Consider the following 17,805-nt stretch of genomic DNA (forward strand, 5'->3'; position numbering starts at 1 on the left):
TGCTGGGGGGTAAACAGTAATGACTGGGGAAGGCACTGGCAAACCACCCCATATTGAGTCTGCCATGAAAACACTAGAGGGCGTCACCCCAAGGGTCAGACATGACCCAGTGCTTGCATAGGCCTTGCATGACCCAGTGCTTTACCTTTTATGCATGCTAACCTCATTCAACTCTTATACCCATAATCTTTACAATCCTCTCTTCTTTTTAATTGACTTTATTTGGGACAATGTGACTGCAATGTGATGTTAGTAATAGGTAATGTAATTTCGAATTTAACTCTTGTCTCAGGACAAGATAGTTGCCAGCACAGCTTGTCACTTGCAGGGATGCTTCCGCGCTTGGGTGGAGACGGATGGGGCAGCAACTAGCCTCTTTTAATTATTTCTTTTTACAACTGGGAATGTGTCTGCCATTAATTACTGATGTAGACAGTTTTATTTCTCCAATGCTTTTTGTGAACTACATCTGAACTCAAAAGGACTGATTAGCTGTTTTAGCAAAGAATTAGCACAGAATTATCATATGGAATCATATGGCTTAATCTGGATATTATGACACAGTTTACTAATTTGCCACAGTTTGCTTTTGCCACAATTTGCTTTTAAACTTGGGGGGGGGTGGAGGGAAAGGAAGGCATTATTGTGACCCTAAAATGATAGAACACAGCAGATTAATGCATCAAGGATCTTGCATCTCAACACTTAATACATGGAAAGGAAGGAAGGAAGGAAGGAAGGAAGGAAGGAAGGAAGGAAGGAAGGAAGGAAGGAAGGAAGGAAGGAAGGAAGGAAGGAAGGAAGGAAGGAAGGAAGGAAGGAAGGAAGGAAGGAAGGAAGGAAGGAAGGAAGGAAGGAAGGAAGGAGTATACGGGGATGTTTTATTTTCCTGTTCTGGGCTAAGTATAAGGTATGTTTGATTCTAAACCAAGAGAGAAAAAAGGGGGCAAATAACATCAGTGTGGAACATCAGGGGTAAATCGAGCACAATCCGAAGGGAGGGTGAGTATGTAGTGCAGAAGTTGTCTGAGTCAAAGCCATACACACCGTGGCTGCTATTTATACAACTTTAAACAGATGGGAAATCTACTCAAAGATCTCCACTGTCTATTTGACACTAGAGGGATACTGCAAAGGATCTAATGGTTGATGGAAAGGTAAAGAAAAGTGACAGCTTCCTTAATAATTTGTCTCTAATTCTTATTCACTTTCCTCTGCTTCAGTCACATGTTTCTCTTTGAATTAGAGAAAAATTAATTCTCATTAGAGAATTGCAAGTGGGGGAGGCACAAGACTCACAGGAGAAGGGACTCCCATATCTCCCCTCCCTTACTGCTGAGCCTGGCAAGGCTGCAGGGCCTACTACCTACTAGCTGCCTCCTCAACTGCACACATGCCCACAGTGGCTGCCTGTATCTGGTTTTGGGAAGTCCCCTGAGTTTGCAAGATAATCTGGTTAGCATTGACTCCAGTCCGCAGATTTAAGTCCCCACAGAAGGGACCACACATTAGAGTGTGTTTTGTTCTGTCTTATAGCAGGTTTCAATATTTCTCATTCTGCCTGAAGATTGTGTTCCTCCTAACCAAAATATTTGGTTAATCTTTTTACTTCTTCTCATTTTTATGAGTAATTTCTCCTTCTGAGATTCAGTATGACTGAGTTAGATTTTGGGTAGTTTCCCAGCCACAAAAGTGTTGAATGCAATGGGATATACTCCTACAGACTGATCTGAAGGGCCATGTTTGCTTAATACTCTTTTAAGTGCCGCACAAATACTGAGAATCTTTTCTATGCATTTCTGCATTATTCTTTCTAATAGAGTGTTTATGTTTGCACAAAGTAATCTTCAGTTGCTTCCACCAGTGAATAAGGACACATTTCTATGGACCAGAGTTCTCCTAGCTGGAAGAGATCATTGGATTTGGATGTTTTTACCTTGAGACTCAACAGCACTTATTGTATTCTGAGCAGAATTTAAATCAAGGTTACCTCTCCCTTTGCAGGTTCCAAATCATTGTGCTGCTTCAAGAGACAATAATTTAGAAGCTCAGATACATTATCATCTTGGCTAGTGTCCACTGTTGAGAGAATTGTTCAAACAATACACATTGTGTGCCACCCTGAACCCTCCGGAAAGTGGGGCATAAAAATCTGGAAAAAAAATAAATGTGTTTCAGTTATTTAAAATTCAGGGTCAATTACTTTTTAAAGTTTAGAAGATACTATAATGCAAGAATCTGTCATGCTTCTGAATACTTGCCCAACATTATAAAATAATAACTGATAAGTGAGCAAGGATTGCTTTTTGACATGTTCACATTTGGGATCCATTTATCAGTAATTTTAGCACATTACTTTTCTAAGGGCCTTTTCGCACAGGGATCTTTGTTGCAAATTGTTTGCGGAATGAAAAATCGCCATTTAAAATAGTGGAATTCGTCGTTATGCATACCTGCCTTTGTAGTGGAATCAGTTGCGTTTTTTAGCGTTTCCCACAGGCTTCCGGTCTTGGCAGAAATCGCTAGAAAGGAAGCGCTATTGCCAAGCTCGTCCCGCCCCTGGCCGTCAAGCAGCCAATGGGCAGCCGTTAGCATGCTCCCAAACAGCCCCTTTCCCTTTAAGAAAGGTTTTTAAAAAAAAAAAAACGACCCATAGCAATGAATCTAGGTAGATTCGTTGCTACGGAGAGACCCATCCAGCTGCCTAATGTGAGCTGTCGTTTGATTGTATGATCATTTGCACGCTGCCTCGAGTGATAAAAAAAAAAATCCCCCCCCCCCCCTCTCACGGGCACGATTTTCGGCTGAATTTATTTGTAAAAAATAAAGGGACTTTATTTCAGCAAACGGGCTTTTCAGTTGTTTGTGCTTAGTGACTAAAGGTGAAGGACTGAAGCCAGGGAAGCCTCTAAACAGAAAGAGGCTCGCCGGTGCGTTTATCCCCGCTCGCTCGGAGAAAAAAAAATGGCGATCGCTTCGCCGGAAGTTTGGAGGAGAGAGCCAGGGGGAGGGACTTTGAAGAACCAGCAACAATGGTAACGCACAGATCTTTAGCGCTACTGTTGCAGATTGGTTGCAGGAGTGTATCGCTATCCGGAGGGTGAATCCACTTTTCTGGATTCCCCTGAAAGCGCCACAACGAAGCGCTTTTTGCTGATTGGTTTCAGGATTGTTGCAGATTGTCTACGACGTCGTGGGTTATGTCAAATTAGTAGCGTTTCCAAATAGCAACCATTCTGCTACTTTGAAGCCGTGCGAAATGGCCCTAAGTCTTCCTGTGGAGTGCCTGGCAATTGCTACAAAAATTTATACCAGTGTAATTACATTTACACATGTAATAGGATTTAATTGTAAGAGGAAGTTGCTTGCCATATGCTAATAGACGTTTGGCTATATTTTACTTTTAAAATAACTACTGAAATTCACATTACAACTTGATTATTGTTATCATGTTTGTGGTTGATGTGGATTAGATTCTATGTAAACAAAACTCAAATATGATTTTAATTGATGAGTGGGCAGCTAATCTCTTAAATAAACAAAATGTCACCTCAATGCACTTCAGTATGCTGATGTCACCCAGCTATACCCTGAATTGGCCACCACTGTGGCTGTCTCTGTGCTGGTCCAGTGCCTGAAAAAAGAAGAAAGAAGAAGAAAGAAGAAGACGAAGACGATGATGCTTTGGGCTGATCCTGCATTGAGCAGGGGGTTGGACTAGATGGCCTGTATGGCCCCTTCCAACTCTATGATTCTATGAAGAAGAAGAGTTGGTTTTTATATGCCGCTTTTCCCTACCCAAAGGAGGCTTAAAGCGGCTTACAGTCACCTTTCCATTCCTCTCCCCACAACAGACACCCTGTGGGGTGGGTGAGGCTGAGAGAGCCCTGATATGACTGCTCGGTCAGAACAGTTTCATCAGTGCCGTGGCGAGCCCAAGGTCACCCAGCTGGCTGCATGTGGGGGAGTGCAGAATCGAACCTGGCATGCCAGATTATACGTCCGCACTCCTAACCACTACACCAAACTGGTAGTCAAGTGACTGAGGAAGAACAAACTGAAATTAAATCCAGATGTGGAGGTGATACTGGATGGATGGACCACTGCTTTAAGTGGACTTGTGCTTCCTACTATGGAAGACTGTTAAGAACTGTTAAGACTGTTAAGAACTTGGGAGTCTTGCTGAAATCTGGGCAGAGTATGCACTTTGTTTATTCCATTGTCAGTCCTGTTGAATTCAGATCGATTTGAACTCGGGTCTTCCCCCCCCCCATTGAAACGGGAAAGTGTTCTGAACATGGTTAGGGTAGTTCAGAAGGGGGGGGGGGAGCCAAGCTTCTTTCTTCCTTTTCTTGAAGGGGGGGGAGAGGAGCCAAGCAGGGAGCCTCTTTCTTTTCTTGGAGGGGGGGAGGAGAGGATCGAAGAAGGCAGAGGAGCGAGGAAAAAATCCAAGACCGACAGAAGTTGAGAGAAATTAGGGGCTTATCCTTTAATGCAAGCTTGTCACACCTTTGGCCAATCAAGGCATCTCTACCACGGAGGTTCAAAACAGCCTGCTTTCCCAATCCAAATCTTGAAATATTGAGGTTTAAAAGCACTCTAAGATATCGCACAAAAAAGGTAGGGTCACTCCAGATCAATCCTTCTTGCTGCAGAAGGAAAATTTAAATCGCCCAAAATCAAAACGGAAATCGCATTCTGTGTAGACGGCAGGGACTGAATCAACCTGGGATTGGAATAAAAGCTCCGTGCAGTTTACACCCTGGTCACTAGTTGAAGGAACAGGTGCCAATCACCACCCCCCAAAAATCCTTTTCTACTACATAGAGTTAGGGAACTGGCTCCCGTTTTGCAGAGATTTTGTCTAGCCATGCTGATCCATACTTCAGTAACGCTGAGGCTCTAACATATCCTACATAGGACTGGCTTTGAAGTCAGTCTGGAAATGGCAGGTGGTACAAAAAGGCAGCAATGCATTTGTTATCTGGGGCTCCTCTCTTGAGACTCCTTCATTGGCTTCTGAACAGTTGGGTCCACAAATTTGAAAGACTGTGTCTCCACACAAGTCCCTATGCAGCAACTTTGTTCTGCTCTGTTCCGGCAGCATCTCCCTTATCAAAGCCATGTTTGGCAATAGTGTGAACCTGAGTTTTCTCAGGTCGATCTCCCCATAACCGCCTATGTAGCCAAATGTAAGTGCTATTACAGAGCACTAGAATTAATAGCGGCAGGTCTTGATAATGCACACAGCTGTTCCTATCACAAAAAGGGCACTCCTACCAGCGCTGTTTTCATTATCCACAAGTTTCCGGTCTCGCCAGAATCACAGCAAAGGAGGTGGTATTTTTCCACGCTTCTTCGTGCCCCCGGGCCGTCAATCAAACAGAACAGCCAATGAAATGTTGTGTTCATGCTGCCGAAAAGCCCCTTTCCCTTTTAAAAACCCGAAAACACCAGTAGCAACGAATATTTGGTCATTCAATATCTCAAGACCTTTTTTGCTGGCGTAGGTGCGGTCGCTTAATTGTTTACATGCTCTTCATATAAGCCCCCCCCCCAAGGGTGCAATTTCTGGCAGTATCAAACAGGGGGCTGTATTGTGCTTGGGAACTTTAAAGACAATGGCAGAAGGAAGCTTTGTTTTAAGCACTTCAGAATTGCTTGTGGAGGGACTTCAGCCAGAGAAGCCTCACTTATTTGTTGCTTTCACCAGTTTAAGGGGAAAAAATGGTGATCGTGTCTCTGGAAGCTCAGGGTCGAGAGCAAGGGAGGGACATTCTTTCTACCGCTATTTTGAGAATGTACACATCTTTTTTGGATGCGTTGTAGGTTGTTATAAGGAGTGAAGCGTTTTTTTTAGGGGGAATCCACTTTTGACGATTCCCCGAAAAGCACTACCTCGAAGCGCTTTTTGCGGGAGTGTTGCAGATTGCATACATTATGCATAACGTTAAAAAAATAGCGTTACACATTAACGCTGTGCAGAATGACTCTCAGTAGCTGTCCCATGCCTCTGGAACAGCCTCTTAGAAGAGGCTGGAGGCTCCCCCTCTTGGCAGGCTGCAAAACAGAATTAATCTAGAGAGCTTTGGGAGCTACCTCAGACTGGATAAATGGGAACTATACTGATGGCAAGGGCATATCATGTTGTTGTTTCATAATTCCTTCTTAATGTTTTGTATTGGTTGTTTTAGTGTGTATTCCAGTCACTGCCTCCAAACACTCAGCGAATGATGTTGGGCATTGTTTGGCCAGTCACTGATTAACAGATAGAGCTGGATATCATCAATGACATCCAAGCTTATATCTTCATACCAGCTGTGTAAGAGGGAGCATATAGATGTTAAACAAAATGGGTAGAAGATTGCACCTTGTGACATTACACAGAAAAGTGGGCATTAATGTGACTGCTTCTTCCTGATCACTGCCCTCTGTCCCCAAGGAAGATCAGCAGTTTTATGGCTGACCCCCATCCCCATTTCGGCAGGGCGATGATCTAAGAGCTCATCATCAACTGTGTCAAATGCTGTAGTGAGAGCCAGTGATATCAGCATTTCCATCCCATGGCCATATTAGAAGCCGGACTGGAATGAGTCCAAGACTGATGCTTCCTCTAGGAATGGGGGTAGGAAGGGGATCTTATTATTGTGCTGCCATGTTGTGACATTTTAAAGTCTTTTAATGGGAGTTTTAATGGGTTTTTTAAGACATTGTAACCCGCCGCGAGCCATTTGGGAGTGGCGGGAAATAAATCGAAATAATAATAATAATAATAATAATAATAATAATAATAATAATAATAATAATAATAATAATAATAATGCTTGCAGTTTACCCACAACTGCATGCTCAATTACTTTGCCTAGAAATGTAAATGCGAAACTGGCTGGTAATTGCCAGGGTCCCAGTGAGATCCAATGAGATCAAGCTAGTCTGGACTGTTCAGGCCAGTGCAGGATGGCACTGTGTATTGCTTGAAATCTCTGAGACTTCTGATTGCCATCCTCATCTTCTGATCGAAGAGTATTATTTCAGCATTTACATAGTACAACTATATTGTGGTTAGATCCTCCTGTTCTTAAAGTTCACAACTGCACACAAATCAATTCTTGACATTTTACATTTAAATCAGATAGCAGCATAACTAGCATATACTTACAGGCAGAACTTTTATAATGCTGCGTTTGCTTAAGCTTTAAATTACGCAATTTTTAAACCTCCAAAGCTTCTACTATTGAGTTTCAAATAAGGAACTGATAGAATAGCAATGCTCTGGAAGAGCTATATGGACATGAAGCAAGGTCAAGATTGGAGGCATCTGATTTTCAGAGCAGCTTTGCTACATAGGAACTAATTGGAAAATACCAGCAGTCCCTTCATAGCTCCCCTGTAACAGCCCTTTTCTCCCCTTCTTATATCATTCAGGCAGAACCAGCAACCAGAAACTATTTTTGCTGCACCTCCCTCACAGCCTGAAGCATTTTCATCCTGCTCACAGCGAAGACATTGGATGGAAAACAAAATAAACCAGGATCCCAGTAACATTTTAAATACAAACAAAAACATATTCCAATGTAAGTTTTTGCAAGTCACAGTTTACTTCACAAATGCATTGTTCATCCATGAGGTTCACAGGGGACAGAAACTCAATAAAGCCCTGGGATATTGATCTCTTTGTCCAGGCTATGAATGTTGAAATCAATGTTACTCAAGTTGAAACCAGAATTGTTTTCCAGTTTGGTCTGCTTTGACAGAACAGAGAAATAACCCCCTTGTTAGAATCCAAATAATCATGAAAGAAGTGTATGAAACAAGTCTTTTTCAATTTGCCTTCATTATGTACCCACCTATACCTCTACAAATCCAAATCCAAGGGGCACAACAGAGCAGGATTAACATTCTTATGCTTCCAACAGGCAAGCATAGAACTGCTCTATCTGCTTGTAATCCGATTGCTCAGGCCTTCTTCCTAAAATTTTCCAATGTAGCTTTAATAATTAATGCTTATTTCCCTCCTTGCCTGGACCAGCAAAACTTGCACTTCCACTGGAGCCGCTTCACAATATTTGTTGAGGAGCTTGAGGCAAAATTCCCCTTGATTGAAATACTGCTTGCAGATTTCAATGCAAGGATAGGCAAAGATGGCTCTGCACTTTCAAGGGCATTGGGCTTGGACCCAGATAAACCCCTACCCAATTGTCTTTCTGATACAAGGCATTCCAAAGACTCTCATATAAATAATGCCGGAATCTCATTGGCCAAATTTTGCATACGTTTCGACAGATTGATACTAAATGGCTCGTTCCCCCAAGATTATGCTGGGGAATTCAGATTTGCCTCAGGGAGACGTAGCAGTGTGAATGACTATATATTGTTTCCCTCTGCTTTGAAAGACCAATTAGAGGTATTTTGTATTGGAGACCGCACTGATAGCGATCACCTCCCATTAATATTGACCATCAAGGCGACCTCTTCCCTAAGGTTATCTCCACCAATTATGGGCTCTGAAAATGTCCAAGGTACCCTATGTAGGATCCCATGGTCACCAAGCACTGCTGAAAAGATCAAACATCTATTTACTGCCAGTACTCTAACAGCATTTAACTCCATACCCAACATCAATGATAATCATTCTGAGGTTATAAAAAATTACCTATACCTCTACAACAATCATTCCTGAGGACCAAGGGCCCTCTGACATGTGATATAGCAGTGGTCCCCAACCTTTCTGAGGCTGGGGACTGGCAGGGCATCGGGCCGCGCCCGTACGGACCGTGCCCGCTCATCGGGCTGCGCCCGCAGGCTGCGCCCCCGCAAGCCATGCCCGCGCATCGGGCCGCACCCGCACAGGCCACGCCCGCGCATCGGGCCGTGCCCGCGTGCCGCGCCCGCACGGCCCGGCCCTGATTCCCTCTCCCCGCCCTCCCGCAATAAGAAGCTTCCCGGGCCGCAAGCTTGCGGCCTGGGAAGTTTTTTACTGCAGGGGGGGGCGGGGAGAGGGAGCTGCGGCCCGGCCCCATGGCCTTCACGGCCCGGCACTGGGCTGCGGCCCACAGGTTGGGGACCACTGTGATATAGAGGTTTCTGAAAAGGAAATGGAGGATCAGCTGCAATATGTAAGCAGATGTGTTTTTCTTCTTAAGGGAGAGGAGCCTGATCTAGTCCTTTAGAGCGGGGGAGGCCTCGGTACCAGGCTGCCGGCGGCCACGCCTGCCCCCCCCCACAGCAAGAAGCTCGCCAGGCCGCAAGCTAAGTGGCCGCCAAAGTGGCTGCTTCACTCGTGGCCTGGCGAGCGTCTCACTACAGGGGGAGGGGGCGGAAGAGGTAGGCACAGCTGCCGGCATACCAGCGGACACAAACACGCATGTGCGTTTGCGCCCCCAGTGGGTGCAAACGCGCATGCGTGGCAGCTCCACACATGTTCATTTGCGTGGAGATGCCGCGCCTGCACAACGCCCGGGCCGCCGGCTCTCCCCCACACCTGGAGGCAGTCCTCAACTGGAAAAAGGTTGGGGACCACTGCTTTAGAGTCTTTGTTAAGCTCTGTTCCCAGACCATTCCTTCATTATCTATGCTAAACACAGAGATCAACACATATTATATAGCAATATATTATAATATGTTTCATCTATCACTGAATACAAAATTTGGATGGTAGAGATTAAAATGTTACCTAGCGTTCACAAATACACACATGCAAACCCCTCCCCTCCCCACTTCCCCTCCCCCACAGACAAACATCAATACAAAGAGCCCTCCCCCCACTTCTTTACCTCTTCTCTCAAGAGGGCCTTGGCCTCCTCCAACCTGGAGGGTGGTACCTGGGCCTGCACTGGTGTTGCGGCCTGTGCAGCACCCACCAGAGGCCTAGAGGGCACCCACCGTGCCCCCAGTATCTGCGCAGCCTCTGCCATGGCCCCCAGAGGCCTCCCCACCACCCAGACTCCCTGTTTTCTCCCCCTCCCCCGTCTCCTCACCTTCATGGTGGTGCTGGCCTGTCTAGCCTCTGCACCACCTCAAGATGTCCCCTGGCTATGCAGGACAGTACTGGCCTACCCGGCTGCCACAGCTGCCCAAGGCTCCCTGAGCAGTGTGGTGCCGGCCCAGCCTTCTCCCGCAACGACCCATGCTGCCCTAGTTGGCTGCCTGCTGTGGCATCCCGCAGCTGTCCCAGCCTTTTCTGGTGCACTCCTGGGGGTGAGGCTGCAGACACCACGTCTGTAACTATTTCCATCTGAGTGGCCACACCAGAAGATGTGTCCCACATTAAAAAACAGGATTCCTGGCCAGTCTGGCCTAGAGGAAATTGGTCTCCCGACCCCAAAGTGGCAATTTGGCATTTCCCTGGGCATGCAAGAAAGGGCTACAAGAACCAAGCAACAACACAATCCCTTCTGCCCACCCATTTACATTTAAATTCACAGAATCAGCATTTCTCTGCTTAAAAACTTCCAAAGAAGGAGAACCCACCACCTCCCAAGGAAGCCTGTTCCACTGAGGAACAACTCTAACTGTCAGGAACTTCTTCTGGATGTTTAGTTGAAAATTCTTTTGAATTAATTTTAACCCATTGGTTCTGGTCCAACTCTTGGGGGCAATGGAAAGCAACTATGCTCCATCCTCTATGTCAGTGGTCCCCAACCTTTTTACCACCAGGGACCGGTCAGGTGCTCCTGACTTCCCACTGCCTGCTGGGGGGGCGCTGCCAGCAGCAGCTGCGCAGTGCCATGCCAAGGGGGAGCCCCAGCCATGGTGGCAGAGTAGCAAGACAGCCTCCGAGGCAACAGCTGGGGAAGAGGACGAGGAGGAGCTGCAGCCCGGTACCGAATGATCCACGAACCGGGACCGGTCTCCGGACCGGGGGTTGGGGACCACTGCACTATGTGACAGCCCTTCAGGTACCTGAAGATCCACTGGTGGAAGATGGCAACAGAACAGGACAGAAGAATTTCCGTTGGGAGAGATTTCCAGAGTTTTTGTACCTTAAATGAGAAGACCCCTCCCAGGTTGTCACCTGCATTTTCTCAGAAGATGGGGGAACCTAAAGCCTCTTGCAGGGGGGATGATGACATTTTAAAATTTAAATAATAACCACCCAGTTTATTTACTTCATAAAATTTTCCGTACTTAATAAGGGTGCACATTATTTATCCTAGACTTTCTGTTGATTTATATTTTATAATAATCTCTGCACCTCCCACCCACCCATGCCTGGATAGCTTTGAATCAATTACTAATTCACCATCTCAGTTTCCTTATATGTAGAACAGGAATAACTGTCACATAACAGTGTTTTGGTAAGAATAAACAACATGAGCATTGCATTTCCCTGGCTTAAGATTTAAAATTCATGTATTAATGTATAATATTTCCTGTATATATTTTTTTCTTTTTGCATTAAATTGGAGCTGCTTGTACTGTGTTTTTGAGAGGTAGAAAACCTTTAATTTGCATGTGAGAAAAAGTTCCTGCAAAAAATCCAGTAGATACATCACCTTTTAAGTCTGTTTTATCTAAAAAAAAGTGCATTACACCTAATAGATTTTTTTAAAACCTATAATATGGTAAAATTTAGCCCTGCAGGGGCATCTTATCTGCGTGTATTTCATTCCAGCTGGAGGGAGTAAATGGAATTTTAAACAGGGAGACACAGTTAAACTCTTGGTTGAGTCTGCTGAGGCCCCCTTGAGGTGGTAAAATGGAAGATTATTTAAACCTTTTTAAGGAGCGACCTCCCATCTGGCTATTCTAAGTAATATATTGACTCAAGAATCGCAGTAGCTGGGATTCTGTTCCTTTTTTTAATTCTATCTCAGATCTACAATGTTAGTCTTAAGTAGGCATTCATATTAGCAGCCACTTGAAACTTGAGTCACCATAAAAGTTATTATCCCATAACTTGGCTCCTGTGCTGAAATGGCAGAATGGATTACAGAGTTTCGGAGAAATGTCACAATAGATTTTGGTCCATTTAATGGTTTTAGCTTTCAATTAAATAACATTTAATGTAAGAGAGGTTTAAAATAATAGATCTTTGGGATACCTGTTCAGTACAAGCAGTTGGAAGACCTATAAGCTGAATGAAGCTGCCTAAGATAGATTCAAGAGGGTAGCCTTGTTGGTCTGAAGTAGCAGAACAAAGTTCACTGGCAACTTAAGATCAACAAAGTTTTATTCAAGGTATAAAACGTGTTGGTCTTAAAGGTGCCATTGGACTCTAATGTTCTAGAGAGAGGGATGGGGGCTTGTTTAAGGAATGCCTTTGGTACTGAGCAATATCTTTCTGAATGTGATAATAAGATCAGAGTCCAGTAGCACCTTTAAGACCAACAAAGATTTATTCAGGGTGTGAGCTTTTGAGTGCAAGCACTCTTTGTCAGACTATGATCTTCTTACATGACTGGGAATATATAGGAAAATCAATTATGTTACATCAGTAGACTGTGTCACAACCAAATATAGCCAATGATAATCCTTTGTCAAAACAGCCAATCAGTCCCCTAGAATTCAGTGTACTTTACAAAGAGAAACCAAAATGCTGTTATCCGAGATCAAAGGCTATCACCTCCCCATATGTTGCTTGCTCCATACAACTGTGAAACATTCCTCCCAGGGAATTGCTGGTAACTATTCCAAGGCTAGGGAGTCAAACTCAAAATTCCATTACAATACCATATCTTACAGTCACATGATCACAAATAAAATACATAGTGAGGAATATGGATACACAAGTTGAACAAGGTTAGCATGAGTAGTGAGATAAAAAGCCTTTGTTCCTAATGAGTCCTGGATATGTCATAGTATTGAGTTTTGTAATAACTCGCATTTCTGCAATCTCCCTTTCTAGCCTGTTCTTGAAGTTCCTTTGCGATACCACAGCTACTTTCAGGTCCGTTATTGAATGTTCTGGAAGGTTGAAGTGCTCACCCACAGGTTTTTCAATGTTGTGGTTTTTTATGTCAGACTTGTGCCCATTAATTGTTTGGCATAGGGTTTGACCTGTCTGCCCTAAAGAGAACAGAGGAGCATTGTTGGCATATACTAAGTTGGAAGATGAGCAGGTGTATAGGCCTTTGATGGTATAGGTGATGTTGTTAAGTCCAGTAATTGTGGCACTAAAGTGTATATGGTTGCAAAGTTGGTTTGTTGCAAGCTCTAGTACCAGTGTCCATGTTCACATGAGATGCCGCATTGTTGTGGGTGAGTTTTTTGAGATTGGGGGGCTGTCTGTTTGAAAGAAAAGTTTTACCTCCCAGTGCTTGGGAAAGAGAACTGTCATTATCCATTAGGGGTTGTAAGACACTGATGATGTGTTGTACTGTCTTGAGCTGAGAGCTATATGTAACCACTAGTGGTGTTCTGTTTTCTCCTTTGAGTCGGTCTTCTAACAGGTTTTCTCTTGGCATCCTTCTGGCTTTGTTAATCTGTTCCTTGACCTCACTGGGACCATTTATGCACTGGGAACTTCACTGCCCCAGCTCCCATGCAGGAGTACAAATCGGGGGCGGATGAGGTGCACCAGGCCAAATGCTCCCCCATGTGGGTGCAGGAAGAGGTGGGACAACCTGCCACGACTAAAACTCCAGCCTGCAGCCCCGCATGAAACCTCCAGTGCATAAATGGTCTGGCTGGGTATTTTAGTTCCAAAAAGGTTTGTTGTAGATCATTTAGATGGGAATCTCTGTCCGTGGGATTGGAGCAGATGCGATTGTAACGTAGGCCTGGCTGTATATAATGGACTGTTTGGCAAGTTTAGAATGGTAGCTGGAGGCATGCAGGTATGTTTGTTGGTCAGTAGACTTTCGGTATAAGGTAGTCTCTAGGCATCCATTGTTTATTTTGACAGTGGTGTCCAGAAAATGTATTTCTTGTGTAGACTGGTTCATTGTCAGGTTGATAGTGGGGTGAAAGTCATTTTATGCCTGGTGGAAAGTATCCAGGGCTTCTTTACCGCATAGCACCTCAATACGCGAACATCTTCATGACAGACCTGGAGCAACGCTTCCTAAATACTCACCCATTCACAACTCTCGTATACCTGCAATTCATTGATGACATTTTTATTGTCTGGACACATGGTAAAGAAGCCCTGGATACTTTCCACCAGGCATACAATGTAACAGAATTGATTTTAGCTATATATTCCCTGTCATGTAAGAAGATCATAGTCTGACGAAGACTGCTTGCATTCGAAAGCTCATGCCCTGAATAAATCTTTGTTTACTAGACTCTGGTTCTTGAATCATGTAGTATTATTGCCCAGGTGGGTATGGGGACAGATCTGGCATCTGCATTGCTACAAAAGGTGTGTGGCCCTTGCTGTTATTTGTGTGTAAGGTGGACCATTATTAGAATCATAGAGTTGGAAGGGGCCTCATGGGTCATCTAGTCCAACCCCCTGCACTATGCAGGACACTCACATCCCTTTCGCTTATCCACTGTAACCTGCCACTCCCTTGAACCTTCACACACTCAGTCTCTCAGATTGATAGTCAGATTGCTATCTAGCCTCTGTTAAAAAATTTCCAAAGATGGCAAATTCACCACCTCCCAAGGAAGCCTGTTCCACTGAGAAACTGCTCTAACTGTCAGGAACTTCTTCCTGATGTTTAGACGGAATTTCTTTTGAATTAATTTCATCCCATTGGTTCTGGTCCGTCCCTCTGGGGCAAGAGAGAACAACATCCTCTATATGGCACCCTTTTAAATACTTGAAGATGGTTATCAGATCCCCTCTCAGTCATCTCGTCTCCAGGTTAAAAAGACCAAGCTCCCACAACCTTTCTTCATGTGTCTTGGTCTCCAAACCCCTCACCATCTTTGTTGCCCTCCTGTGGACATGCTCCAGTTTATCTACATCCCTCTTCAACTGGGGTGCCCAAAACTGAACACTGTACTCCAAGTGAGGCCAAACCAGAGCAGAGTACAGATGTCGCTGTTGTTGATGAACTTTTTTTCAGTTCAAGAGCTGTCTGTAAGTAAGGAAAAGCCTGCCACCCACGACCTGTGAAAAAGTAGTTATCCAGGATAAAGTCTGTAGTTCATTTATGATCTATTGAAGCTAGCTGAGGTTATTATAATACTGATTACAGGCAGCATAAACATCAGTTTTGTGTTACTTACCTGACAGACCTATGTAGGGAACACTATTTCCCACAACTCTATTCCGGTAATGTGTGGAAATAGGGAATATTCTTCCAGGCAATAAAATCTTAATTTCTGTCAGGATACAAGCTCAAGACTCAGTCTAGCTGAAAAATTGTGGTTTCCACCAGGGGAACTGATCTCTTTAGTCTGGCGATAACCTGTAATTCCGAAGCATCCCCAGGTCCCGCCTGGGCACTGACATCCCTAGCCCCGAGGCTTACTCCAGAGAAGTGTTTTTAGGATTGCTTGATGCGTACCGAGGAGCGGCACTATGTGCAGGCTTAGAAACATCCCTTGGTTTTACTTCATACGGACAAGGGGTGGGGTCTAGCTACAAGAAACAGGCTGATGAAGCTTCTCCGGCCTTTGCACTTCTTCTCTGCGACATCTTAAAAAAAAAAAAATCTGCAAAGGGGGACTAACGGAACTAGACCGCTCAAAGACTCCCAGCCCCGAGATGCAACGCGAGCGGATCGTTCGTTAACAGCGCCGCTCGAGGGCACTAGAAGCGGCTGAGGCGAGCGAGGGGCCAATCCGCCTTGTCGACTCCACAGAGGGCTGCGATAGGCCAAAAGACGCAGTTCAGGCGGAAGGGGAAGCGTCTGCGCATGCGCCGTGGTCCTCTTCCGGGCGCCATTTCGTGAGCCGGAGCGGTCCACGTTTCCTCTCTCGCCTGCCGGTGTTGTGTCGCTGCCGCCGCCGCCTCTTCCTTGGGCATCATGACGGACCGGTACACGATCCACAGCCAGCTGGAGCACCTGCAGTCCAAGTACATCGGGACGGGCCACGCGGACACCACCAAGTGGGAGTGGCTGGTGAACCAGCACCGGGACTCCTACTGCTCCTACATGGGCCACTTCGACCTGCTCAACTACTTCGCCATCGCCGAGAACGAGAGCAAGGCGCGGGTCCGCTTCAACCTCATGGAGAAGATGCTGCAGCCGTGCGGGCCGCCTGCCGACAAGCCCGACGAGGCCTGAGGGGCAGCGCCGGCGAGAGGCTGCTCCGTGGCCGGTGCCCGCTGGAAGGGAGTCGGGCGCTTCGGGACACCGCTGCCGCTCCTCGGACGACACGACCCTGACTTTCGCTGGCCCAGGCTGCCCGCCCTGGAGCCGCTGGCCTCGGGCTGCCTTGGAGATTTGGGAGCTTCACCCACTCGCTGCCGCAACATTAAAGCGTGACGGCGGGCGGGCGGGCCTCACGGACTTTCCTAGGCGGGCCGCGGCGGGTGGCCTGCGTCAAGGGCTCTGGACGGTTTTGTTAGCGTTTAAAGCACAAGTCAAGTGGCTTGTAGCGTTTGAGAGGCGTTTTGGTGATAACCCTTTTAATAAATGTCGTGAATGTTTCTGCCTTCTGTGTGAAACGCTTAATCGCGACAGCAAGCGGGGCTGAAACTGTAGTGAGCAGGGGAACTAGTGCATGGAGAGCAAGCAGGGCACGTGAATCACTTTACTTCAGTGTGCTACAGGAAGACATGGGGAAAGTTAGTCTCAAATAATGCTAGGCAGAAATATATATGGGGATGCTCTGATAAGGATTACTCCTGAAACTCTTATTGAAAGGACTGGGTGTGAGGTGTTTTGTAATCTGTATCTTTTAGCCATAAACTTGCTGTTTACTCTGTTCCCTGAAATGTCTTAAGAACACAGTATTGAGGTGATTTTAAAAGATTGTTATCTTTCTATTCAGAAATACCCAGCAGACAACCCATGTGCTATTAAGTAGGGTGTGTGAAGATGACTGAACAAATAAGAAAACTATGCAGTGGGGTCAGTTGCTGTTCTTTATGGAATACATCAACATGCTTGGATATTTGTCTCTACTAGAAATCTAAAATTGATGTGTTTCATCTTCAGTTATGACCTGTTGAATGTATAACAGTACTAGGATTTTTCAGTAGAGTTGGGAATGTGCAGCTGGCTTGCTATGCAACACAGGTATAATATGTTAAATCACTGGTGCATCTAGGGTTTCCATATGATTAACATTATTCTGTTCTCCCCTTAAATGTTACTAGTTAGTGTGGAAATTTCACTAAAAACGGACTTCACTAAAAACAGGGTGCAGACAGAATGCAGTGTGTGCAGAGGAGATCAACAAAGATGATCAGAGGCCTGGAGACCAGGCCTCATGATGAAAGGCTGAGGGATTTGGAAATATTTAAATCTGTAGTATATCAGGTTGGAGGGGGCATGATTGCTGTCTAGCTGAAAAGCTATTACTTAATGGCAGGGAGCTGTTCCTATTGTCATTGGAGGATAAAACTCAATGTGTTTAATTTACAGGAGGAAAGATACCAGCTGGATAGTAAACAATGGAATCAGCTGCTTGGGAAGGTGGTGAGCTTCCTGCTACTGGTAGTCTTCAAGCAGTGGCTGGATATTTTAAGATGATCCTGCGTAGAGCAGGGGGTAGGACTAAATGGCCTATATGGCCCCTTCCAACTCTGTGATCCTAGGACTCTCTTATGTGATATACCTTTTTTGCTTTTCCATGTTTTTGGGATAGTGCCTTCTTGATCTCTGTAACAGTCTCATTGTTTTTCTATTACCTTCCTGCTGTAGTCTGCCTAGCTTCAAATAGTTCTGGATGAATAATATATTGTCCTCCTGTTCTGACAATGAGAGGCATACTTTAGCAGAAAAGGTCCCATATGGT

The 17,805-nt window shown here is 45.2% G+C and overlaps 2 protein-coding genes across 2 annotated transcripts in view; one reads left to right on the top strand and one right to left on the bottom strand.

Annotated features, from left to right (window-relative positions):
* Nucleotides 1-15,632, bottom strand: part of STX11 (syntaxin 11) — a 40,626-nt gene extending 24,994 nt beyond the window's left edge. Inside the window, exon 1 of the mRNA XM_077350936.1 lies at nucleotides 15,124-15,632. The gene's annotated coding sequence lies outside the window, so the exon portion shown is untranslated. The remainder of the gene's footprint in view (nucleotides 1-15,123) is intronic.
* A 111-nt stretch (nucleotides 15,633-15,743) lies between these two features.
* On the top strand, nucleotides 15,744-16,492 carry SF3B5 (splicing factor 3b subunit 5). Its single transcript, XM_077350960.1, has one exon. The coding sequence runs from the start codon at nucleotides 15,867-15,869 to the stop codon at nucleotides 16,125-16,127; it is 261 nt and encodes an 86-aa protein (XP_077207075.1). The 5' UTR covers nucleotides 15,744-15,866; the 3' UTR covers nucleotides 16,128-16,492.
* Nucleotides 16,493-17,805: the final 1,313 nt, after the last annotated feature.

Source organism: Paroedura picta, chromosome 1 (genome assembly GCF_049243985.1).
Source record: "Paroedura picta isolate Pp20150507F chromosome 1, Ppicta_v3.0, whole genome shotgun sequence".
Lineage (NCBI taxonomy): Eukaryota > Metazoa > Chordata > Lepidosauria > Squamata > Gekkonidae > Paroedura > Paroedura picta.